We start from the raw sequence: 26,107 nt of genomic DNA on the forward strand, positions 1-26,107 counted from the left end.
TAGCAGACAAACAGAAGTTCATTGGTGCATTGGGATTCTTATTAAGTCACTTTCTTGAATATGTGGATCATATATCCAGGGTATAATCCTGAGATGAATAAGTGAATATATAAATGCATCGTAAACAAACACTGCGGGTTGATTGATTCACCAACTCCTTCTATCAATGTCAAGCTACTTTGAATTTTCGACGCAGCAAATACCCTAATGAAATGGCTATAAAAGCCGTTATAACGATCCCCTTGTACGCCTTCAACTTGATCATTACATTTTCTAACATAGTTTCATCTCTTTTTGATCCCTTCTGTTGTTGGTCACTTCCGACTTTCCCCGTCCGTTTGTCACTTCCGTCGTTTGGGGTTTCGCCTTTCACTTCTACATCAGCCTGCTTCTTTGGGATGGCTATCTCGAGAGGTTTCGTAGGGGATGTTTGTTGGTCTATGCACAGCTTCACGTCTTTCCCAGCAGCTTAGAAAGAGAGCAACAAATTAAAGATTACCAACATTCTACTTTTCCATTGAATACACTTGTTTCTATAAATTGTGTGTGTATATATAGAGGCTAAGAAGAAGAGCAATTAAACAATGATTCATAGATTTAACAGATCATTTATTTTCTAACAAGAAGAAAAGAGTTCAAGTAACTTCAAGAAGTAAGCCTCCAAAGATGACAAAGCAGAAAATTGGCGAGAAGAAATTTATTCAATACCGGTAATATTGATTTGGACATGATCTTGATACTCCGTCCATTCACCAACATTTGAAATAGGCTTTGTTTTTGGTTTTTCGACATTCCCTTTTACTGTCACATCCTTCTTTGGGATGGTTATCTCGAGAGGTTTCGTAGGGGATGGCATGCACAGCTTTACCTCTCTCCCAGCAGCTTAGAATGAGAGCAACAAATTAAAGATTAACAACATTCTACTTCTCCATTGAATACATTTGTTTCTATAAATTGTGTGTGTATATAGAGGCTAAAAAGAAGAGCAATTAAACAATGATTCATAGATTTAACAGATCATTTATTTTCTAACAAGAAGAAAAGAGTTCAAGGAACTTCAACAAGTAAGCCTCCAAAGATGACAAAGCAGAATATTGGTGAGAAGAAATTTATTCAATACCGGTAATATTGATTTGGACACGATCTCCATCCTCCGTCCAATTTCCAACATCTGAAATTGGTGTTTCTGAAATAGCTTTTGCTGCTGTGTTGTCTGTCATAGATAAGGTATGAAGGAAGCAGAGGGATGTTAGGCCTTGAGCTGATACAATATTAGTAGCCTGTGGTGATGGTGACTGAATCAGTTTTATGGCTTTGTATATATAGCTAGAAAATGGAACTTTTCTTGCTCAACCATGTGAATCTTATTCCAAACTTTTTTCTTTCTTGGATGTTTAGACCTAGGATTGTAACTCAATTATGATCTCTAACCGAGGAAAGGTACTATTCCTTGCGTTCGATATCCCACTTGTTGGGAATTTGATAAAAGAATGTTTCAAACTTTAAAAAAAAGGAATAAAATATTTTACTCATTTGATAAGTCTGTAATAACTTCACTTGATTTGATAAGCCAATAATCCTTTAGCTTGTAATTGAGCACCTTAGATATTTCCAACCTTTAGGCTAGAAGTTATGGAATTTTGGGAATTAATCCGTGATATTCAAAACCCGTCTACTCATAAAAAAGAACCTTTTTTCCTTCTTGTAGATATTTGAAAGGTTCAAACACCTCTCAAAGTTTCTTTATTATATTATTATTATTATTATTACTTTAGATAGATTGATCAATTTTTCCTTTGAACATGCTCATAGAGAAGACATCGTCGAGAGCTATTGGAATTATATCTTGGAGTGCTCATGATCATCAACCGTTAGTACTCATATGGAGGGAGACAAAAAAAACTTTGAATCCCATCACTGAGAAGGACACAAACCAAGTTTCTGAGGAAGCAACAAGAGAGCAGTGGGTGCATGAGGTTATTTGGTAAATGAACTGATACAGATTGATTTATCTATCATTTTGTAAGGTTCATCCATTGATCATTTTCTGCAGACCGCAATTGAACAGATACAACCCAGAGAGAGCTTTGGAATTTAAACTGAAAATTAAATCGATTGAAAATTGATGGCTTGAGAGAATTTTATGGGGTTTTCTTTCGATGGGTATATGTTGTTGTCTACAAAATTCAAAGAGCTCACATGATCAGTGGTTGAATTTATGCTGACAAAAATTAAAAAGAAGATATATGGCAAGCAGACAAACAGAAGCTCATTGGCGAATTGGGATTCTTATTAAGTCGCTTCATTCAATATGTGGATCATACGTAAAGGGTACAACCATGAGATGAATGAGTGAATATACAAACGCATCATAAACAAACAATGCAGGTTGATTGATTCACCAACTCCTTCCATCAATGTCCAGCTACTTTGAATTTTGGACGCAGCAAAAACCCTAATGAAAAGGCTATAAAAGCCGTTATGACGATCCCCTTTCGCATCTTCAACTTGGTCATGACATTTTCTAACATAGTTTCATTTCCTTTTTGTTCACTACTCCCTCCTTTCCTAGCACCTTTTTCTGACTCATCAGTCGTGACCTCCGGGTTGTTAGAAGTATTCACAGCCGGAGAGTTGTTAGTAGTATTCACTGGCTGAGTTTTGTTAGTGTCGGAGCTGTTAGATTCTTACTGCATTGGGATGCTAGTAGTATTCACAAACTGGTCAGTTTTGTTGGCGTCAGAACTGTTAAATTCTTGTTGTTTTGGGATGCTAGTAGTATTCACTGGCTGAGTTTTGTTGGTGTCAAAACTGTTAGATTCTTGCTGCTTTGGGATGCTAGTAGTTATCACAGGCTGAGTTTTGTTGGTGTCAGAGCGGTTAGATTTTTGCTGCTTTGGGATGCTGGTAGTATAAACTGGCTGAGTTTTGTTGGTGTCAGAGCTGTTAGATTCTTGCTGCTTTGGGATGCTAGTAGTATTCATAGGCTGAGTTTTGTTGGTGTCAGAGCTATTTTCTTGTTGTTTTGGGATACTAGTAGTATTCACTGGTTGAGTTTTGTCGATGTCAGTCCTGTTAAATTCTTGCTCCTTTGGGATGCTAGTAGTATTCACTGGCTGAGTTTCATTGGTGTCAGAGCTGTTAGATTCTTGCTGCTTTGGGATGATCATTTGGAGACGCTTCTTATATTTGATTTTTAGCTTGCTTGCGTCGTCTATGCTCAGCTCTATGTCTTTCCCATCGGCTTAGAATAAGAACAACAAATTAAAGATTAACAACATTCTACTTTTCCATTGAATACATTTGTTTCTATAAATATTGTGTGTGTGTGTGTATAAGCTAATAAGAAGAGCAGTTAAACTATGATTCATAGATTTATAAACAGATGATTTATTCTCTAATAAGAAGAAAAGAGTTCAAAGTAACTTCACCAAGTAAGCCTCCAAAGATGATAAAACAAATTGGTGAGAAGAAATTTATTCAATATCGGCAATGCTGATTTTGACATGATCTTTTTCCTCCCATTTACTAACATCTGCAATATTCCCTTCTTTTGTGCCTGGCATTGATAAGGTATGAAGGAAGCAAAGGGACCAACTTTGTGTGCATAGCTAGAAAGTGGTGACTCAAAGTGTGTGAACGAATGTGAACAACGGCTCTAAACGCCAAAACTAAATATGTGACTCTAAATGTCATACTGAACAAAGACTCTTGACGTCGAACTAAGCTGATAGGAAGATGGTCGATCGATATAGGTGTGGCCCTGACTCAAACTGAACTGACAAGACGAAAGAATGACCGATCAATATAGGTGTTGTCCCGAAAACTCAAAATGATAGGAAGATGGTCGATCGATATAAGTGTAGCCTCGACTCAAACTCAAACTGATAAGATAATGACAGATCAATATAGGTGCAGCCCCAAAACGCAAACTCGAACTGACAAGATGATGACCGATCGATATAGATGCGGTCCCAGAAACTGAACTAACATGACAAGGAGATGGTCGATCGATATAGGTGCGACCCCGACTCAAACTCAAATAGACAAAATGATGAATGACTGATTGATATAAGTGCGGTCCCAAAAACTAAACTGACATGACAAGGAGATGGCCGATCTATATAGGTGCGGTCCCAGAAACTAAACTGACATGACAAGGAAATGGTCGATCGATATAGGTGCGGCCCTTACTCAAACTCAGACAGACAAAACGATGAATGACCGATCGATATAGGTGCGGTCACAACTCAAGCTGAACACAAACTGGTAGGAATACGGTTGATCGATATGGGTCCTGCCCCAACTCAAACTGACATGACGAATGACCGATCAATATAGGTGCGGCCCCAAACTCTAACTGATAAGACAGTGACCGATCAATATAGGTGCGGTCCCAGAAACTAAACTGACATGACAAGGAGATGACCGATCGATATAGGTGTGGCCCCAAACTCTAACTGATAAGATAGTGACCAATCGATATAGGTGCGGTCTCGACTCAGACTCAAACAGAACTAACAAGATGAATGAATGACCGATCGATATAGGTGCAGTCCCGACTCAGACTCAAACAGAATTGACAAGATGAATGAATGACCGATCAATATAGGTGCGACCCCAAACTCTAACTGATAAGACAGTGACCGATCAATATAGGTGCGGTCCCAGAAACTAAACTGACATGACAAGGAGATGACCGATCGATATAGGTGTGGCCCCAAACTCTAACTGATAAGATAGTGACCAATCGATATAGGTGTGGTCCCAACTCAGACTCAAACAGAACTAACAAGATGAATGAATGACCGATCGATATAGGTGTAGTCCCGACTCAGACTCAAACAGAATTGACAAGATGAATGAATGACCGATCGATATAGGTGCAGTCCCGAAAGATTCAAACAGACAAGGAAATGATAAAAAGATGGTCGATCGATATAGGTGTGGCCCTGAAAGACTCAAATAGACAAGGAAATGATAGGAAGGTGGCCAATCGATATAGGTGCAACCCCAAAACACAAACTAACATGGAAAATGATAGGAAGATGGTCGATCAATATAGGTGCGACCCCGACTCAAACTGAACACGAAAGTGATAGGAAAATGGCCGATCGATATGGGTGCAATCCCAAAAAATTCAAACAGACAAGGAAATGATAGGAAGATGACCGATCAATATAGGTGCGACCCTAAAAGACTCAAACAGACAAGGAAATGATAGGAAGATGGTCGATCGATATAGGTGCAGCCCCGAAACTCTAACTAAACTTAAATTGACAAGATGATGACCGATCGATATAGGTGCAGTCCCAAAAACTCAAAATGAACTCAAACTGATAGGATGAAAGATCTTATCAAGTGGCTCAAAGCCAAAGGATAACCAAGATAACGATGCAAGCAAACTCGGCCAGATGGAATATGTCCCAGTATGACAACTCATGAGGATCGACAACTAGGTCGAAAGATAACTAAGCTCATGAAAGGTCCGATGATCCTAGGGAAGGAGGGTATGCCCTAGTATGCAACTCAAGGGAGTCAACAACTAGATCAAAAAGTGAATGAAACCTATGGAAGGTCCGATGATCCTAGGGAAGGGGGATATGCCCCAGTATGCAATGACGAAAAAACAGAGATGAAAAATGCCTCCAAACCACTGTACTCTGAAATATGCTCATCCATCATGTAATGAAAATGTCCAACCTCAGATGGGTAATGCCAAACAGGACCATGTGTCACGACACCATGCTAACAAAAGAAAACTAGCTGATGAATAACAACAATAATGATGACCAGTGCTCAAAATGAAAAGAGCAAGCAAATCAACACTCAACATGCCAACTATCAAAATGAAAGCATCGTCACTAATAAGTCAACAATCTGTCAGGCCCTGCTATCATGGAAAATGTTGAACCTAAAGTCCAAAAGATGTATGAAAACACAACCAAGGTGATCGAGGACTGATCTACGTCTCCTTCTAATCAAGATAGGGGTAAGGTCATGTGTCACGGTGGGATGTGTAGGATAAAATAAAGTGATGATCAAGCTCTGGTATGATAGAAGGCATGAGAGTATCCAGGGTGAAATGTCTGAGTATGAAATAAAATGTATATAAGTATCTGAGATCATCCAGGTATGCCGAGAAGACTAAACCCAAGGTGTCAATAGCTCCATAATCCATCGAAAGCAACAATCACAAACAAAAAGTCAAATCTCGATGTCGAAACATCCAACTAGGTGGTTATGCCTCAGTATGCAATGTGGACAACATGAAACAATCCAATAATCTCCATATCATCCGATAGATGCTCCAATGTAAAGAACCAATCTGATCTCTCTCCAAAAGATGGATATGCCCCAATGTAAAGCAGTGCATCCGAGTCGACAACTGCTGAAGGAGATCATGCTAGTGTATGTCAACAAATCAATCAATCTCTACTCCTGGTGCCAAAACGGAAACATCTCAACATAATCCATATGAATCAGAATCCGAAGGCTCTATGAATGTGAATGAGGTGGCTATGCCCCAATATAAACCACCTGAAGTGACTATGCTCCAATGAAAAATCAAAGTCCATCACCAATGAGAGGGCTACGCCTCAAAATAAATCGTCATCTCAAGAATCAACCATCAATGAGTAGAGTGTGTCCCAATGCAGAGTATCGAGTAGAGTGACTATATCTCCAATAAAAGCGCTCTCTGAAATGGCTATGCCCTAGTGTAAAGTAGTATATCTGAGTCAACAAATCAATCAATCTCTACTCCTAGTGCTAAAAATGGAAACATCTCAACATAATCCATATGAATCAAAATCTCTGAGCTCTATGAGTACGAATGAATTGGTTATGCCCCAGTATAAACCATCTGAAGTGACTATGCTCCAAGATAAATCAAAGTCCACCACCGATGAGAGGGCTATGCCTCAAAATAAATTGTCATCTTGGAAATCAACCATCAATGAGTAGAGCGTGTCCCAATGCAAAGTATCGAGTAGAGTGACTATATCTCTAATAAAAGCACTCTCTGAAATGACTATGCTCCAGTGTAGGGTCATCCCACAACTCCTAATCGATCATAATCCAATTGAAGAAGCGAACTGACTATGCCTCAGTGCAAGGCATCATCCCGAAAGAAAACGTCATCGATGAGCGGGGTATGCCCCAGTGTAGATAACGTCACATCTGAAAATTCATCACTGATAAGAGGGGTATGCCCCAGTGTAAATCATCATCTCAACTCCCCATCCATCATGCTCCAAGAAATAATCTCTGACCAAGCTCGAGTATTGCCCACTTGTGAGCTATCAAACACAATGTGAAGTAATGGCCTCAGGGTGGTCTTCAGACATAGGACGTAACGTAGGCCAAGGTAATAGGGTGAAAGAAATGAAAGGAAACTAGGCTCAAAGACCCCAATGATATAATCCCCATACCCCTCGTGCATGAGATGCAATGCGTAGAAAACGTCATGAGTCCCGAACCTAGGGGTCCCCACACAAAAAGTGACAATAAATGAATTGTCACAATCGAATAAGGAAGAATAAAGTGTGGATGCTGAACCCATGTCAAACATCAAGCAGGACGAGAAAATAATGAAATCAAATGAGGTAGAGTGAAATGGAGGAATAAAATTAAGATAGAAGAATGCGAAGAGATATAAAAATGAGTGATGGTCAACCCGCATCAAAGCATGGAAAATAGTCACATCTGAAATATATGGAATGATGGATAGAGCAAGGATCCGGAGATACTAAAGAAAGGTCGTTCGCCTCTCTCACAAAAAACGAATTGGCGACTCATACCCTCACCCAAAATATACCAAGATAGATCTCAGAAAAAAAGCTCTCATACGAACTCTCTCTAACACATGAACTCAATGAAGCAAACTAGCACATCCATACACATGCCCAATGGAGAATAATAAAATGAACAATGCGCCATTTTTTATTATTATTATTATTTTTATTTTTTATTTTTTTTTTGCGCATACTCTGATCAATATTGAATAATCTCACATGAAATACATAGTCAAATGAATAAACTCTCCTCATGTACTGATGCAACATGAATCCTCACTAACAAGACAACCTCTCAAAATAAAATCTTTGAACCACTGCTAATAAGGCGAACGGGAGGAAGAACGTGACAATCCTCCATGCAGTGACGTGTGAGAAACCACCACTCAAAGTGAAATAAGGATAATGTCGAGTAAGCAATGATGAAAGAAAAGTCATAGAATGAATATCACAAGTGGTGATATGTGATATCGGAAAATAGTGATGAAATGATGTCCAAGTGGAAAATATCACAATGAAGAGTGAAGAATGAGGCCTGAATATGTGTGTCAAGTCTGGAACTCATGACGTATCCAATCATAGCATGCAAGCACTATAAGGTCTCCAACCCGGTGTAATAGGTAAATGAGGTGATGAAAGAAAATGTTATGATGCTCGTGTGAAGCTCAAAAGGCTAGCAACGGGTAACTCTATATGTGAGGGTGATAGGGTAAATGGGCTCATGAAATGATGGCCACCCATCCTTTGACCACAACCTCGAACATCGTGCTTTCAAGATCTCACATAGCCAATACTAAAGATTGGCATCCGTCCAACAAAGTCATGTCAACTCCTCTAAAATCGTGTGAAAGCTCCCACTGATGTTCTATGATAACCATCAATGTCCTCTGAAAATCAACTCACTCTATCATCACAAGTCACTCACCATCATCTCATAAAATCACCATCTCTAATCATCTCGACTCTCTAAAGTCATATGCAATGGCTCATATCTGGATGCTCCATGATAACCCCTCTATCTCAACAATATCATCAAGCAGTCAAACCACCCTCTCATCGCGATCCATCTATCATCATGGAAAGCTCACCTCAGGTCTAAACATCTCAGACTCTACCTGGTCAAATCAAAGAAATGATGGGAAGCATAGGTAATGGTACTGTAGTATACAAAGGCAAATAGGGATGGTAAGGTCGTATAATAGTACTAAGGGGTGGTGTCATGTTAGGCTTAAAATGGGTAGGTCATCAAGCCTGAAAAGTTAGGATATGGATATAGATACTGTACTGCTCTGATTAGAAGGTGAAATGGGTCACAATCTCGAACTCCTTAGGTCGATCTCCTAATCCTAGGTTAATAGGCTCAATATCCTCCATGATAGGTCAGACCAAAGTGATCATGATGCATAAGTGAAAATATGTCTCATATCGAAAGCATAGCACATCAACGCAAGATATGCAAAACATACTCATCAGAAAATAGAATAACACATACTCAAAATAAAAAGATCATATCACTAAATGAACCAAATGAGTACATCATGTGTGAAGCGATAAAGGACTACAAACGACTAGACTCTCAGCATGAACTATAAACAACAACTCTGAACCAAACTGGACTCAACAAAGCAACTCTAATGAACTAAAGACTAGACTCGACAGAACAGGAACGGCTCCGATGACAACCATAAATCAAAATGAAATGTGCTTTGAGCTAAACCGCTGCAAAATGATGTACCCATGTCAACTGAACCAAGTCCTCAACTCAGAATATCCCAAAATACCATATGACCATCAATATCATCAACATCTAAATAAATTTACTGAAGACTAGGAGGAGGGGGAATTGCATGTGTAGAATGCGTAGGCAGGGGATTGGTGGTCACACTTGGCCCAGCCAAGTTGACCAACCCCGAATCGATCAAGTCTTGTATTGCATGATGGAGTGCCTGATTGGAGCCCAAATATGTGCTCTAATGGCACATATTCGATATGATTTGTGCACCAAAGGACATTCAAATCACCCAAATTGACCTAAATCAATGCTAAGGCCCTAGCCATGAGTTTAATCTGTACTTTGGAGACTTATCTCAAGTTCAAGGGAAGAAAATTGTGCAAATTTAATGACTTTAGATTTTGAAATATCAAGAAAGGGCTAAATGAGGAAATAAGTGAGTCAAGACTCATTGAACGTAAGGAAAGGCAAAACGAGGATATCATGAGGTTGAAAGATGATAAATGACCATTATGGAGTAAGAAAGAAGGCAAGAAAGCATGGGAAATGAGGCATGAAGCAAGATTTAGCTGCATAGAAATTTATAACTCAAAAATCTGATGGCATTATATACTCTGATTTTGAGGACAAATTTGGAGCACTTTCTGGAGTCCATTATATACATACTATATATCGTTTCAAAGTTCAGGAAGTCAGAAGTCCAACTCTTTAAACGGTTTGCAAATCGAAGTTGAAATGAAGAAGTTATGGCCATTTGAAGACAACTGCACCAAGCTAGAGGGTCATTTCGAAATGATTTCGAAATTCAACTTATGAATTCGAAATCCACTTCGAAATGACACCAATTTCGAATTCACCCACTGCCACTTTGATGTTCCGCCACCTCTACCTCAAGAATTGCATCTAGGGCTCTTCATCCACCTTAAGTGAGCCCCACACGACTAGAAATCACCATTTTATTATTTTTTTAATCATTTTTAGGAAATTATTTTGTAATAAGTGGCTAATGAGAGTGTGCCACATGTTAGGTAATTGATAATATTATATAAACTCTCTCAATTCTAGGTTTGAGGGATCTTGGATTTTTTTCTGGAGAGTTTGACATTGAAGGTGGAAAAAGACGAGAACTTTGGTTTGTTTTCTTTTTCTTCTTTATTGAATATATTGTTTTTAGTTTCTTTTGATTCAAATTATGGATTTTTACCCTATTATGGATTGTGGATGTGACATCACCCCCATGAGAGGCTAAGAGCCAACTTGGGGCTTGAAGCATGAAAACCTAAGGGTTAGGAAACCTATAGGGACAATGGGTAAATTATTATAACAATGAGATTAATTATTGGTTGGGTGACAATTTATCATTTTTTTTATCATATCCTTGTGAGTTCGTTTAGGGAATAATACAGTAAGTTATTACTTGATACTCGTGATTCTTGGTAATTCTTGATCATTAGTTATCATCGTCTTCTCTACCGTTATTTGCCCCTAAACAAAGCTATAAGGAGTAGGAAGGGTTAAAAAGTCAAATCTTAAATTGATAATCAATCTCATTCATTTTATGGTTTTAGGAATCTGTTTTAAAAAGGAAAAATTAGGTTTCAGATGCAATTTTGAGTTATAGAACTCAACTTGATCGCGAGTGGCCAAGGATCCCAAAACCCTAAGATCATATTACTTAAAATACCCTTGTTTTCTCTAATTTATATACCCTAGGTTGGATTGTGGAAAACCCCAAACTTGAATCAATTGAATTTAAAATCAATATTCATTTTTTCTTATTAATTTAATTTCTTTTACTTAGTTTCACATTATTCACATATTGTTTTTCACTTAAGGATTTAAACAAAAACAATTCATATATTCTAGTATTGACAATTTTCATAAGTCAATCCTTGAGAACGATACCTGGAATACTACAAAAGTCGTAGTGACTCTTTCTCTAGTTTTTCTTGACTAGAGTTACTACGTAAAAAGGCTAAGTATTTTGGTACAATAGAGAATTTCGGTCAGTGCCGAACAACGCTCAGTATCATGTCCCTGAATCTGATGATACAAGCAATGCTCATGGGAGCAAAAATGTAGAGGAATAGGATGTAGTAAAGGGCGTGGCGCCAAAAGAACGATCAAACCACCATCTCTGAGCTTCTCAAAAGCTCTAGTCAAAGTCATGCCCAAGGGAGTGAACTGTCTCGCGGGCCTCTATGCATATAGTCTAGGCGGTGGGTGAGTAGTGGCTCTCAGATGTGACAGTCGTGGTTGCATGCTGGTCTGAGTAATGTAAGGCTCCTAAACATAAACCGGTTGATACTGATACTGCGGATGAGGGAAATGAGCTCTGACTGTAGGAGGCCTATAAAGTGAGTGATGTGCAGGCCTCCGATGCTGATAGCTAATAGCGCCAACCTCTCCAAGTCTACTAGATGATCCAAACGGCTTCTTCCCCTTATTGTCAATGGAAGGAGTAGCATCTATCCATAATCCTCGAGCAATGGCCTCCTCAACACTGAAAGCTGCCTGAACCAGACTCCTGAGATCCTGAAATAGAATGCCCACAAGACGCCTAGCGAACCTCGGCTGTAGGTTCCAAAGAACCATATCAATCTGATCCTACTCCTTAGGCCGGTCTATCATACCAGCCTCCTTTGCCCTCCAACGACTAACAAATGATGAAATAGACTCGTCTGGCCTCTGTCTGGTGGCCTCCAACTCTCGTCTGGATACATCAATATCGGCACTGAAATCAAACTGGGTCAGGAACTCGTGAGCCACATCCTCCCAGGTGCAAAGTCTCAAAGGCTCAACTGAAGCAAACCATTTCTGAGTTGCCCCACTAAGTGACATAGGGAAGAAGGTCACCAACTGTGCATCATCTATCCCATGTGCTCTCATGACTGTGCTGTATAGTCTCAAGTGGATCTTGGGATAACCAATCCCACTATAGCGCTCAATGTCTGGCATGCGAAACTTGGCGGGCAAGCTAGCCATTGGTATACCATCCCTATCATCCCAAGTCAGACCTTCATCCTACAATCTGATCTGTCTCATCCTGGACTCAAACCTCTCGACCCTGGCCTCCTGCTCGGCCAATCTAGCATCATCAGTAGTAGGAACCATGGGAGGTGACACTGTGGCAGCAGGTGGTGGAGTAGTCTCACAATGATCTGATAAATGGAATGGAACGCCATGTAAAGTCCCAGGTGGAAAAACCTACGCTGTCTGAGATACATGGGGAACTGTATCATCAATGCTAATGACAACTGGATGATAATCCTAGCGAGAACTTTCTATCTGATCCAAACGTCTACTAATCCCTGCCATGAACTCCTGAATAGAGGCAAGTGTGGAAGCTAGCTCATCTGACATCTCGACCGAATGGTCTGAACTCTTATGTGAATCTGCTCTGATCAATCGACCTTCAACTCTCCTCCAAGGATGTGACTCCAAACTCAAACAACTCCTAAAATGACTCCCTAAAACCCAAACGAAATGGATGAAGGACACAAAATAAGACCTTAAAAGACAACAATACAACATGCAAGCACATGATCCTGGGGTGGCAATCCGAAATCTAGATTTATGATGAGAACTCTAGAGTCATAAAGGTGTCCACTGCAAGATGGCTACAAATGTGACTAGAGAATTCCCATCAATAATCTAAGATAAAATAGGTATGAGAAACACACTATCATGAGATCAATACTCCATCTATAAACACATATCTTTAACTCAACTTTCAACCTGAGCTCCATAAGACAAAAAATGATAAGGTGATCAAGGCGAATCTCTCGAAAAATATGTGGATAAGAAAATGTGCCTTTCACCTTTCCGTAGTGAAAATATGAGCATCGAGTTGAAAATTGAATCAAGTATCCAACAAAGAATGAGGTACTGAGCCCGTGATAGATGTACAGTGCAAAAACAAGATGATCATGATCGATGAACATATCCCGAAACATCAAGTAAGTGATAGCAAAGTGAAAGGATGTGTCGAGCCAAGAAAGAAAAATGAAAGCCCTAGGGAGAAAGCATGACAAACTCATCGAGTGAAAAACATAATCCAAGGTGACACAAAAAAAGTGATCCAACCAATACTTGATTACTACTCAAAAAGTGTTATTTCATAGCTTGTAATTAACTCTTTTAAACACTTTTGAGTAGTAGTTATTGCCTTTTAACCCAATTAACATGTTAAGGACCCTTGCAATCAATTCTAATCAAATTGTGTTAAGTTTTGGTGTTTTGATAGCTTTTTGATCACCAAAGCAATCCGAGATTGAGGAGAGTTATTTGGAATCCATGGCAAAGCAATGGAAAGCTCAAATTCATGAAGAACCAAGCTTTGGAGATCCATAGCCCTTTGCCAAAGTCGTTCAAAGTATGCAAGGAAAGAACAACGGAGAGAGGAAAAATAGAGTGAAGAAAACAGAGGACAGCAACTGTAGTCTTCTTTTGCACTTTTGGAGCACTTCCCGAAGTCCATTTTCTACATGCTATATACCATTTCAAAGCTCAGGAAGTCAAGAATTCAACACTTCAAACGATGTGCGATTCAGAGTTGAAACAAAGGAGTTACAGCCATTGCAAGAAGATCACCACTCCAAGCTGAAGGAAGATTTTTGCACAGCTGCGAAATTAGTCTTTTGCTGCAAGAATTTCGCAGCCATTTTGTACAGTGCACAGGTGTTCTCCTGAAGCTTCCCGATAGTTGCGACCGACACTTTTGGATATTTTTCTTCAGATATTTTTGTATAAATTTCCATTCTTCTCCTTGTAACCCACCAATTATAGGATTCCTTAGTTATTAAGTTTGGAAAAGGGGTGAATAACCTCAGATATTTTGTTTTGTAATTTTCTTTATATATAGCTATCGGGAGCTTGTTCTCAGGGCATGATGTAATCCAACGGGATATAGATAGATAAATATATAGAATATACAGAGCCTTGCTCTGTTTTTTCCTTCTCTTTCATTTTCATTTTCTTGCTAGCCAAACATTCTGTGAGATTTTTTCTCAGATGATGAGTGGCTAGGATTTTTGTTTCTTGGGTGAAGGAAGCTAAGTAAGGTTCCGGCTACATAAGTGTGAGATTTTGTTGTTTCCGTTTTGAATGAAGAGAAAGTGTGATCCTTTAGTGTTTTCTATATTTTTAGTTAACTTAAAACGCCTTGGAGTCACCTGGGCCAACACTTGGTAAGGCAAGTGATCTCCGTCCATGGAGATGCACTAGTTTACCCCTTGCGAGCCTTTGGGAGGTGACTTGAAGGTAGGATTTTCTAGAATAACCAACACTTGGTAAGCTTTTGGACTCCAAGGAGACATCCATTAGTTATCTCTTGCGAGCTTTTGACGGGTAATCCAAGGTTAAAGATCACCTTGAATGGCAAGTGCTAGGTGAGAGGTATGAGTCATTGCAAGATGCATCAGTGAGAGAGATTTAGTGTTTGAACCCATTAATGGGAAGCATCTGTACAACACCGGTTGGAGAAGGAACTATATGTTAATTCTCTAATGCGAGGAAAAGAAACAAGTGACCGGAACTCCCTTTTTGTATGAGGAACCTGAGCCTAGTGATCTAAACTCCAAGAAACATTTTTCTTTGTAAGTAAAATCAGTTACTATTTTTGGTTGGTTTAAAACCAAACCTTTTTTCAGTCAAACATCTTTATGTTTTCTTTTAAAACTAACCTTGAAATGAAAATGCACCAATTCAGCTTTGAATTAATATCATTTGCAAAGTGAAAACCCATCCCAGTGAACGATCCTAGAGCCGCTATGCTATAGTAGCTTTGTCTTTGCTACCTTAGTATATGGTGTAATAGGTTATAAATTTTGTTGATTACTCCCTCAATCAAGGAGCACTAGCTGGACACGAATCAGCTGAGACACCAATTGGGCACGAATCAAATGGCGTCGTTGCCGGGGATCGAACCCCGAATCAAATGGTGTCGTTGCCACTGCCGCTGCTAGGGATGAATCAAATGGCGCCGTTGCCGGGGATGGTGCCACTTTACAGTGATATCACCTTTTCAGAGTACTTGTGATCTTCATCACAAGTTTGGTGACTTTTCTTTTTCTTTTACTAACTCTTTTTATATGTTTCTTTTTCTTTGTTCATATTTTAGTATACCTTTTATTTAGTTTTTAGTTTACCTTAATTTTCTTTCTTTGAATTGTTTTTCTTTTGTTTTCTTTTGTGTTCTCTGTTTTTAATTCACAAATTGCTAAGTTGTGCATGCCATATTGAATACCATAGCAGAGGAAGCCATGAACTTCATGAGTTATGTGGCTGAAGTCTCAAGAGAATGGGGTGAACCAAATGCTAGAGATAAGGGAAGAATGACGTCTCAACCTAAAGCTAAGGGTGAGATGTATATTTTGAATGATGGTATGAACATGAAGGCAAAGATTGCAGCTATGGAAAGGAGATTGGAAGAGCTAGAAATGAACCAAATGCAAGAAGTGCAAGCCATCTCTCTAACACCATTGCTACCTATGCCTTGTTCCATTTGTCGATCATATGAGCACTTGGTGGATGAGTGCCCTACCATTCCAACCGAGAGGGAAATGTTTGGTGATTGCAACACCTACAATTCCAATTGGAGGGACCATCCAAATTTCTCTTGGAAACCACAGCCGCCTCAGTACAAGCAACATGTTCAAGCACTTCCGCAAGCCTCAATCCTTGAACAAGCTATGGTGAATCTTAGCAAGTTCGTGGGAGACTTTATTGGAGCTCAGAAATCCATCAATGTTCAGCTCAGTCAAAGAATTAACAGTGTAGAGAGTTCATTGATTAAAAGGATGGATGAAGTGCAAAATGATCTATCTCAGAAGATAGATATTCTCCAAGATTCAATCTCAAGGCTTGCCAACCTCAACACAGTGCAAGAGAAAGAAAACTCTCCTTCTCAACCTTATCAAAATTCCAAGGGCATCCATGTAGTGGAGGCTCAAGAGGAAGAATCTTCAATGGTGAAGGAAGTTAAAACGGTTATCACTTTGAGTGGTAAAGAGGTTGATCTGCCCACATGCAAGCTAGAGCATAAGGTAGAGAGTGAAACAGAGAAAGAAAAGAGGGAGGAAATCAAAGGAAAGAAAAAGGGGAAAAGTACAGAGAAAGATGACTATATAGATGAAGAACCACAGAGGATAGTCATCAAGGAAGAATTGATGAAGAAACACATGCCTCCACCTTTTCTCCAAGCTTTGTATGGGAAAATCATACAAACCAAGTCTCAAGTGAAGGATGCAAACTTCATATGGGATCCGGGCAAGCTAAATCAGGAGCAATTTTTTTGATGGAATTAGTCTTTTTAAAGACTAGCTAGTCCATATCTTTTTGTTTTGTTAATTTTTTGTTTTAATTTTGATTTCAATGCTTTAATTTTGATTTCAATGCTTTAACAGTGTGCGATTCAGAGTTGAAACGAAGGAGTTACAGCCATTGCAAGAAGATCACTCCAAGTTGAAGGAAGATTTTTGCACAGCTGCGAAATTAGTCTTTTGCTGCAAGAATTTCGCAGCCATTTTGTACAGTGCACAGGTGTTCTCCTGAAGCTTCCCGATAGTTGCGACCGACACTTTTGGATATTTTTCTTCAGATATTTTTGTATAAATTTCCATTCTTCTCCTTGTAACCCACCAATTATAGGATTCCTTAGTTATTAAGTTTGGAAAAGGGGTGAATAACCTCAGATATTTTGTTTTGTAATTTTCTTTATATATAGCTATCGGGAGCTTGTTCTCAGGGCATGATGTAATCCAACGGGATATAGATAGATAAATATATAGAATATACAGAGCCTTGCTCTGTTTTTTCCTTCTCTTTCATTTTCATTTTCTTGCTAGCCAAACATTCTGTGAGATTTTTTCTCAGATGATGAGTGGCTAGGATTTTTGTTTATTGGGTGAAGGAAGCTAAGTAAGGTTCCGGCTACATAAGTGTGAGATTTTGTTGTTTCCGTTTTGAATGAAGAGAAAGTGTGATCCTTTAGTGTTTTCTATATTTTTAGTTAACTTAAAACGCCTTGGAGTCACCTGGGCCAACACTTGGTAAGGCAAGTGATCTCCGTCCATGGAGATGCACTAGTTTACCCCTTGCGAGCCTTTGGGAGGTGACTTGAAGGTAGGATTTTCTAGAATAGCCAACACTTGGTAAGCTTTTGGACTCCAAGGAGACATCCATTAGTTATCTCTTGCGAGCTTTTGACGGGTAATCCAAGGTTAAAGATCACCTTGAATGGCAAGTGCTAGGTGAGAGGTATGAGCCATTGCAAGATGCATCAGTGAGAGAGATTTAGTGTTTGAACCCATTAATGGGAAGCATCTGTACAACACCGGTTGGAGAAGGAACTATATGTTAATTCTCTAATGCGAGGAAAAGAAACAAGTGACCGGAACTCCCTTTTTGTATGAGGAACCTGAGCCTAGTGATCTAAACTCCAAGAAACATTTTTCTTTGTAAGTAAAATTAGTTACTATTTTTGGTTAGTTTAAAACCAAACCTTTTTTCATTCAAACATCTTTATGTTTTCTTTTAAAACTAACCTTGAAATGAAAAGGCACCAATTCAGCTTTGAATTAATATCATTTGCAAAGTGAAAACCCATCCCAGTGAACGATCCTAAAGCCGCTATGCTATAGTAGCTTTGTCTTTGCTACCTTAGTATATGGTGTAATAGGTTATAAATTTTGTTGATTACCCCCTCAATCAAGGAGCACTAGCTGGACACGAATCAGCTGAGACACCAATTGGGCACGAATCAAATGGCGTCGTTGTCGGGGATCGAACCTCGAATCAAATGGTGTCGTTGCCACTGCCGCTGCTAGGGATGAATCAATACTCAAACTCACACCGATCTCTGAGCACTCTCAACTGGAGACTAAAAAAAGGGAGTGTTGAATCCGAACTATGACCACAAAGTCTCTGAAAACCCTCAGATGCACCCACGTGTAGAGAGGGAGTCCTAATCGAAGGATCTACGGCTCAACCTACGAGGTCAAGGTGGCCCTAAAAGGAAATGGGTGGACTTTAAAATATCCCTAGCAGAAGCGATTGTACCCTCCAGCAGTACGCAACCCTCTGCACGCCTCTGAAGACACGGGGTGCTTCCATGCAAGGTGGTCATCACCTCCACACATGCACTACCTCGACATCCCATGGGGGTTTCCTATGGTGAAACCTCTCAACGCTCAATGGTCGACTAGAGTGCACAGTGAATGGTGTGGGTGCATCTGAAAACCCTAGGAAGCTAAAATAGAAGAGAAAGCACACTGGTCACATAAATATCCATGAAACCTAGCTCTGGGCTATACAGGTCTTCAATGATCAGACTTCAATCGACATCAAAGTGTCACTCTCCTCCAGAATGCTCTCGTACATCAATATAGCTCGTCACTAGACCCTACTCCTAAACCTCTAGCTCGATCAGAGAACAAGCACACACAAGGCCTCACACTTGCAAAAGTGAAAACCAGAATGAAGAAAATGACCGAGACCAAGAGGGTTGGAGGTAGAGGGATAGATGTGTGGCCCACACAGACAAACAACATGCAATCAAGTAGAAGAAGGGCAGTCATGCGGCATGCAGTCAAATAGTGGACAGAATATATCACTCATGCACACATACAAACTATGACAATCAGATGAAAAGTGATACAAACATCATGCTCAAAGACGATAGAGAGAATACACAAGTAAGTGAATCAACATGTCAAGTCAAGGGATATACAATCATGAGTCAATACATGTGAAGTGATCAAAACAAACATAGCAAAATCAGAGTTGCTATACTAAACAATGTAAGATAATCAATCAATACAACCACACGAGCATGGCAATGAAGCACAGAAGAAATAGATATCTCAAAATCCTCAACCAAGACAAATCAATCATCATAAATAGCATGTCAAATATCTCAAACAAATATATCAATGGAGCGTAAAAAGAATCACTATATCAAAATCCTTAATCAAGATGATCAACCAACACGATCAACATGTTAATGTCCCAAGTGAAAACTCGGGAACTCACAATGTGCAATCAAGAGACAGGTATCCATTGATCGACTCATCAAATGCCACATTTGTTTCATCTTAAGTTCAAGCTTGACCCTCTAAACAATCCCCAGTGGAGTCGCCATTTTGTGGACCCCGCATTTCGGCTTATGCGTTTTCACTCGATGGCGAGCTCGATTTTGATTTGAAAAATGATTTTATTTATTAGAAAATGACTTGGAGTCGCCACTTTTTTTTCTTTTTTTTTAAAGGGTAAACAAAATAAGAAAGAAAACCCTAAGTGTGACTCCTTATTTTGGAAAAGATGGTCTGCAAAAAATCGGATCAAGTTCGAGGATCAGGTTACTTATTGGGAAGGTACGGTAAAGACCGTAGCATCCCTCTAAGTCCCTAAAAATGGGTCTCTACTAATAAAATGAAACAATCATGGCAATTGATTAATCGAGCATGGATACCAAATGAATATCACTCAAGACAAAATAACTGAATAAATAGGAGAGGCAAAGAATGTACCCGAGTGATGAACTGGTTTACTTCAAGGGAAACAAATGTTAGCAATCAAACACAGAATAATTGCATCCATGTCATAGAGTCGAATAGAGTAAATCAATCATATATAGTAATCAAATCAATCGATCAATTAATTAATCATAAAATCACATATGTCGGGCCCCTCACCAAAGCCCATTTATTTTGCATTAATTAATATCACAAATTCCATTATTCTGGAATTATGAAAAATTCATTCATACTTATTAAAATCAAGAGGAGCAGAAAATTGTTTGAAAATCAAAGTGGAATTAAAACCATTTGAGAGAAAATTGGATTTTTGAAATTTATTTGAAAAATTGGAGTCTCGAAGATTACTTGAAAGAAATTGGAGTTTTAAAATTAAATTTCGGAAATGGAATTTTGGAAATTAAATTCAAAAGAAATTGGATTTTGGAAATTAAATTTGAAATAAATCATAATTTTGGAAATTAAATTTGAAAGAAATGAAATTTTGGAAATTAAATTGAAGAATTTGAATTTTGAAAATTAAATTTAAAGGAAATCGGAATTCCGGAAATTAAATTTAGGAAACGGAATTTTGGAAATTAAATTTAGGAAATGGAATTTTGGAAATTAAATTTAGGAAATGGAATTTTGGAAATTAAATTTAAAAGAAATTGGATTTTGGAAATTAAATTTGAAAGAAATCAGAATTTTGGAAATTAAATTTGAAAGAAATGAAATTTTGGAAATTAAATTAAAGAATTTGAATTTTGGAAATTAAATTTGAAGGAAATCTGAATTCTGAAAATTAAATTTGATAGAAATTGGAGTTTTAAAAATTAAATTTAGGAAATGGAATTTTGGAAATTAAATTTAAAAGAAATTGGATTTTGGAAATTAAATTTGAAATAAATGAAATTTTGGAAATTAAATTGAAGAATTTGAATTTCGAAAATTAAATTTGAAGGAAATCGGAATTCCGGAAATTAAATTTGAAAGAAATTGGAGTTTTAAAAATTAAATTTAGGAAATGGAATTTTGGAAATTAAATTTAGGAAATGGAATTTTGGAAATTAAATTTAAAAGAAATTGGATTTTGGAAATTAAATTTGAAAGAAATCAGAAGTTTGGAAATTAAATTTGAAAGAAATGAAATTTTGGAAATTAAATTGAAGAATTTGAATTTTGGAAATTAAATTTGAAGGAAATCGGAATTCTGAAAATTAAATTTGAAAGAAATTGGAGTTTTAAAAATTAAATTTAGAAAATGGAATTTTAGAAATTAAATCTAAAAGAAAACGGAGTTTTGAAAATTAATTGAGAGTCAGAGTTTTGAAAATTAAATTTAAGAATTAGAAATTTGAAAAATAAATAAATAAAATAATAATAATGTCAAAAATAATAAAGATTAAATAAGTGAATGTAAAAAAATGGGATATTGGGAATTAGAAATTAAATTAAGAAATAGGAATTTTGGGAGAATTGAACTTTAATATTAAAACATGAAGGAATAAATAAATAAATAAAATGGTGAATGGTGGTTGGTAGCTTGCCATGCAACGTGTTACCTAGGTGCTAAGTGGCAAGTGTAATTGGAAAAGTGATCTAAAAAGGCACTAGCACCCAAACCCAAAATCATATGAGAGAATTGAACTTGTGGGGCCTATTTTCATTGTGACATTCTCATTCCAATCACATACATTAATGTTATTTGTATTTGGCGGGTCTACGGGACACCATTCTTTAGCTGGCAGATTAAGAGTGACCTCCATCCAATGCCATTTGAGCCTCCTAGTCTCTATACCTGTAGCACTTGACGTCTGAAGACAATCCTCTCCAAGAAGCCGAGTCAGATTTCCAGTTGCTTCCTTCGGTTCCTTCTTCTTCCCTCTAGCTATCTTTTCCTCCCGTCTGGCTCTCTGCTCCTCCTTAGCCAATCTGTCACCATCTCAACCACCACGTCCATGCATGCTCGCTCCCCCGAAAACCGGCCCCCACTTTCGAAATGAAAAACACAGCTCTCCCCTTAGTGCGAGAAAAAACTGTCGGTTCCAAGAGGGGTCTACAGTTACATATATTTTTTTTTTTAATAAAAAAATATCAAAATGTCTATTATTACTTGTTACATAATTTTTTAAAATTTCTTTTAACATTTTCACAAGTTTTTGTCAATTTTCATCTCATTGATATTTTATGTAAAAATATCTACCATTATTCTCAATATATCTCGATATATCCATAAAATTGGGTTACTCATATATCCATAATATTGGGTTACTACCAAGGATGAAAATATCAGTAATCACGGATATATCGGTACTTCAATTTTACAAATATATCGGATATATCGGAGATATATCAACGGATGTTTTGGAAAAAAATATCGGTAAGCTTAAAATTGTTAAAAACTCATGAAAATGTAAGGAAAACCTTATAATAATATAATTATAAGTATAATAGACATTTAAAGTTATTTTATTGAAATTTTTTATATATGTATAATATGATTTATCATATTTGATAATAATATCGTATGCATCGATAAAAATATGAATTTTATAAATGTACATTTATTATTAAATCACACCTAATATTATGATATTTGATTATAATATGTCTAATTTTAAAATATATATTAATATTAAAATATGATTCATTTAATTCAATTGTATTAAACAATATAAAATAAATTATGATATATATATATATATATATATATATATATATATATATATATATATATATATATATATTTTAATATTTAATTAATTATTAATGATATTAAAAACATTATGAAGAAAATTATATAATTTTATATTTTTGGTAATTAATTAAAAGATTTTGCATTTAATTATAAAATAATTATAATTAATTTACTCTTTAAAATATTCTTTTAATATTTTCTTTATATAATGAGTTTAAGTATATATAAAATTATTGCACATCATATATCAAAGGGCAATTAGCCCAGGGAAGCAAAATGGGGGACAGCACTATAGCACATTGACTTCACTGTAGTGTGTTTGACTTTCGTTGACCCGTGTTGACCATACGATATATCGGAAAAAATCACCGATTTCTCGATATTTATCCCGAAATATCGCCGGACCAATATTTCTCTATGAAATATCATGTCGATACCCTTCGATACACTATCGCGACATTTTCTTCCTTGGTTACTACTGATGGTATGAATTTTAACGAACCGAGAAAATTGGGTTTCAACCATATTAGAAAATATATAATCAATAAAAAAAAAATTAGAAGTATGATTTCACTCTGTTTAGTTTCAAACTCATTAGGCATGCACTCTCCAACTTCCCAACAAATGATAATTATTTCCAACTTCTTATTTTCCTATTATGAATCTCTAAATTATGTTTGGTTCACCAGAGGGAAAATATAAGGAAAAAAAACAAATAAAATAAAAATAAAAAATAAATTTAAAACCAAGAAATTATTTTTATTTATTATTTCAAATTTATTTTAATTAGTTTAACTCTTCAAGAATTAAATAGTTTGAAAATATATAAATTTTTAATTACCTTTAATTATATATTTTTTATTCGAAGAAAATCATTTTTTAATTTTTTTTTTTTCTTTTGTTAATAATTCTTGAAAGCAAACATAGCCCTAAAGTTTATGAAACCCATCGCTTAGAATTTTCTTCCGGACACAAACCAAGTTTCAGAGGAAGCAACAAGTGGGCAGTACAGATTGATCTATCCATCATTTTGTAAGGTTCATGATCATTTTCTTCTCCGTTCTGCGGACCGTAATTGAACAGATACAACCCAGAGAGGGCTTTGGAATTTAAACCGCAAATTAAATTCATTGAAAATTGATGGCTTGAGAGAATTTTCTGGGGTTTTGTTTTGATGGGTATATATTGTTTTCTATGAATTGAAATTCGAAGAGCTCACAAGATCAGTGGTTGAAATTTGTGCTGACAAAAATTAAAAAGAAGATACATATAGCAGACAAACAGAAGCTCATTGGCGAATTGGGATTCTTATTAAGTCACTTTCTTGAATATGTGGATCATATAAACAGTGTACAACCCTGAGATGAATAAGTGAATATATAAATGCATCGTAAACAAACACTGCAGGTCGATTGATTCACCAACTCCTTCCATCAATGTCAAGCTACTTTGAATTTTCGACGCAGCAAATACCCTAATGAAATGGCTATAAAAGCCGTTATAACGATCCCCTTGTACGACTTCAACTTGGTCATTACATTTTCTAACACAGTTTCATCTCTTTTTGATTCATGGCCTCCCTTCTTTTGTATGCCACTTCCTTCTTCTTTTGGTTTTTCGACTTCCTTCTTTTGTTTGTCACTTTCTTCTTTAGTTTTTTCGACTTCCTTCTTTTGTTTGTCACTTTCTTCTTTTGGTTTTTCTGTCACAACAGGCTGCTGCTTTGGGATGGTCATCTCGAGAGGTTTCTTAGGAGGTGGTTGGGCTATGCTCAGCTTTACGTCTTTCCCAGCACCTTAGAATGAGAGCAACGAATTAAAGATTAACAACATTCTACTTCTCCATTGAATACATTTGTTTCTATAAATTGTGTGTGTATATAGAGGCTAAGAAGAAGAGCAATCAAACAATGATTCATAGATTTAACAGATCATTTATTTTCTAACAAGAAGAAAAGAGTTCAAGGAACTTCAACAAGTAAGCCTCCAAAGATGACAAAGCAGAATATTGGCGAGAAGAAATTTATTCAATACCTGTAATATTGATTTGGACACAATCTCCATCCTCCGTCCAACTACCAACATCTGAAATAGCTTTTACTGCTGTTTTGTCTGTCATTGATAAGGTATGAAGGAAGCAGAGGGATGTTAGGCCTTGAGCTGATACAATATTAGTAGCCTGTGGTGATGGTGACTGAATCAGTTTTATGGCTTTGTATAAATAGCTAGAAAATGGAACTTTTCTTGCTCAACCATGTGAATCTTATTCCAAACTTTTTTCTCTCTTGGATGTTTAGACCTAGTATTGTAACTCAATTATGATCTCTAACCGAGGAAAGGTACTATTCCTTGCGTTCGATATCCCACTTGTTGGGAATTTGATAAAAGAATGTTTCAAACTTTAAAAAAAAAGAATAAAATATTTGACTCATTTGATAAGTCTGTAATAACATCACTTGATTTGACAAGCCAATAATCCTTTAGCTTGTAATTGAGCACCTTAGATATTTCCAACCTTTAGGCTAGAAGTTATGGACTTTTGGGAATTAATCCGTGATATTCAAAACCCGTCTACTCATAAAAAAGAACCTTTTTCCTTCTTGTAGGTATTTGAAAGGTTCAAACACCTCTCAAAGTTTCTTTATTATATTATTATTATTATTACTTTAGATAGATTGATCAATTTTTCCTTTGAACATGCTCATAGAGAAGACATCGCCGAGAGCTATTGGAATTATATTATCTTGGAGTGCTCATGATCATCAACCGTTAGTACTCGTATGGAGGGAGACAAAAAAAAACTTTGAATCCCGTCACTTAGGACACAAACCAAGTTTCTGAGGAAGCAACAAGAGAGCAGTGGGTGCATGAGGTTATTTGGTAAATGAACTGATACAGATTGATTTATCTATCATTTTGTAAGGTTCATCCATTGATCATTTTTTGCAGACGGCAATTGAACAGATACAACCCAGAGAGAGCTTTGGAATTTAAACTGAAAATTAAATCGATTGAAAATTGATGGCTTGAGAGAATTTTCTGGGGTTTTCTTTCGATGGGTATATGTTGTTGTCTACAAAATTCAAAGAGCTCACTTGATCAGTGGTTGAATTTATGCCGACAAAAATTAAAAAGAAGATATATGGCAAGCAGACAAACAGAAGCTCTTTGGCGAATTGGGATTATTATTAAGTCGCTTCATTCAATATGTGGATCATACGTAAAGGGCACAACCATGAGATGAATGAGTGAATATACAAATGCATCATAAACAAACACTGCAGGTTGATTGATTCACCGACTCCTTCCATCAATATCCAGCTACTTTGAATTTTGGACGCAGCAAAAACCCTAATGAAAAGGCT

General features: G+C 37.0%; 1 protein-coding gene across 2 annotated transcripts; it reads right to left on the bottom strand.

The window, feature by feature from the left end:
• Positions 1-24,952, bottom strand: LOC100246789 (uncharacterized). 2 transcript variants are annotated; one of them, XM_019226349.2, is made up of 3 exons: positions 24,777-24,952; positions 709-882; positions 1-468 (listed from the first exon to the last, which is right to left on the bottom strand). In XM_019226349.2, exons 1-3 carry the CDS (start codon positions 24,859-24,861, stop codon positions 170-172), a joined length of 558 nt encoding a protein of 185 aa, XP_019081894.1. In that variant the 5' UTR covers positions 24,862-24,952; the 3' UTR covers positions 1-169. The 2 variants fall into 2 exon arrangements, with proteins under 2 accessions (XP_019081894.1, XP_002272600.1); XM_002272564.5 differs by lacking the exon at positions 24,777-24,952 and adding an exon at positions 1,121-1,290.
• Positions 24,953-26,107: the final 1,155 nt, after the last annotated feature.

The sequence above is a fragment of the Vitis vinifera genome, chromosome 17 (genome assembly GCF_030704535.1).
Source record: "Vitis vinifera cultivar Pinot Noir 40024 chromosome 17, ASM3070453v1".
NCBI classification, from domain to species: Eukaryota; Viridiplantae; Streptophyta; class Magnoliopsida; order Vitales; family Vitaceae; genus Vitis; species Vitis vinifera.

What these genes read in the sequence shown, in the direction of transcription:
- LOC100246789 (XM_002272564.5), bottom strand. Translation starts at nt 1,220, where the DNA reads ATGACAGACAACACAGCAGCAAAAGCTATTTCAGAAACACCAATTTCA. An exon ending in TGTCCAAATCAATATTACCG is followed by an intron (nt 883 to 1,120) that starts GTATTGAATAAA and finishes TCTCATTCTAAG; the next exon opens with CTGCTGGGAGAGAGGTAAAG. An exon ending in TGTCCAAATCAATATTACCG is followed by an intron (nt 469 to 708) that starts GTATTGAATAAA and finishes TCTCTTTCTAAG; the next exon opens with CTGCTGGGAAAGACGTGAAG.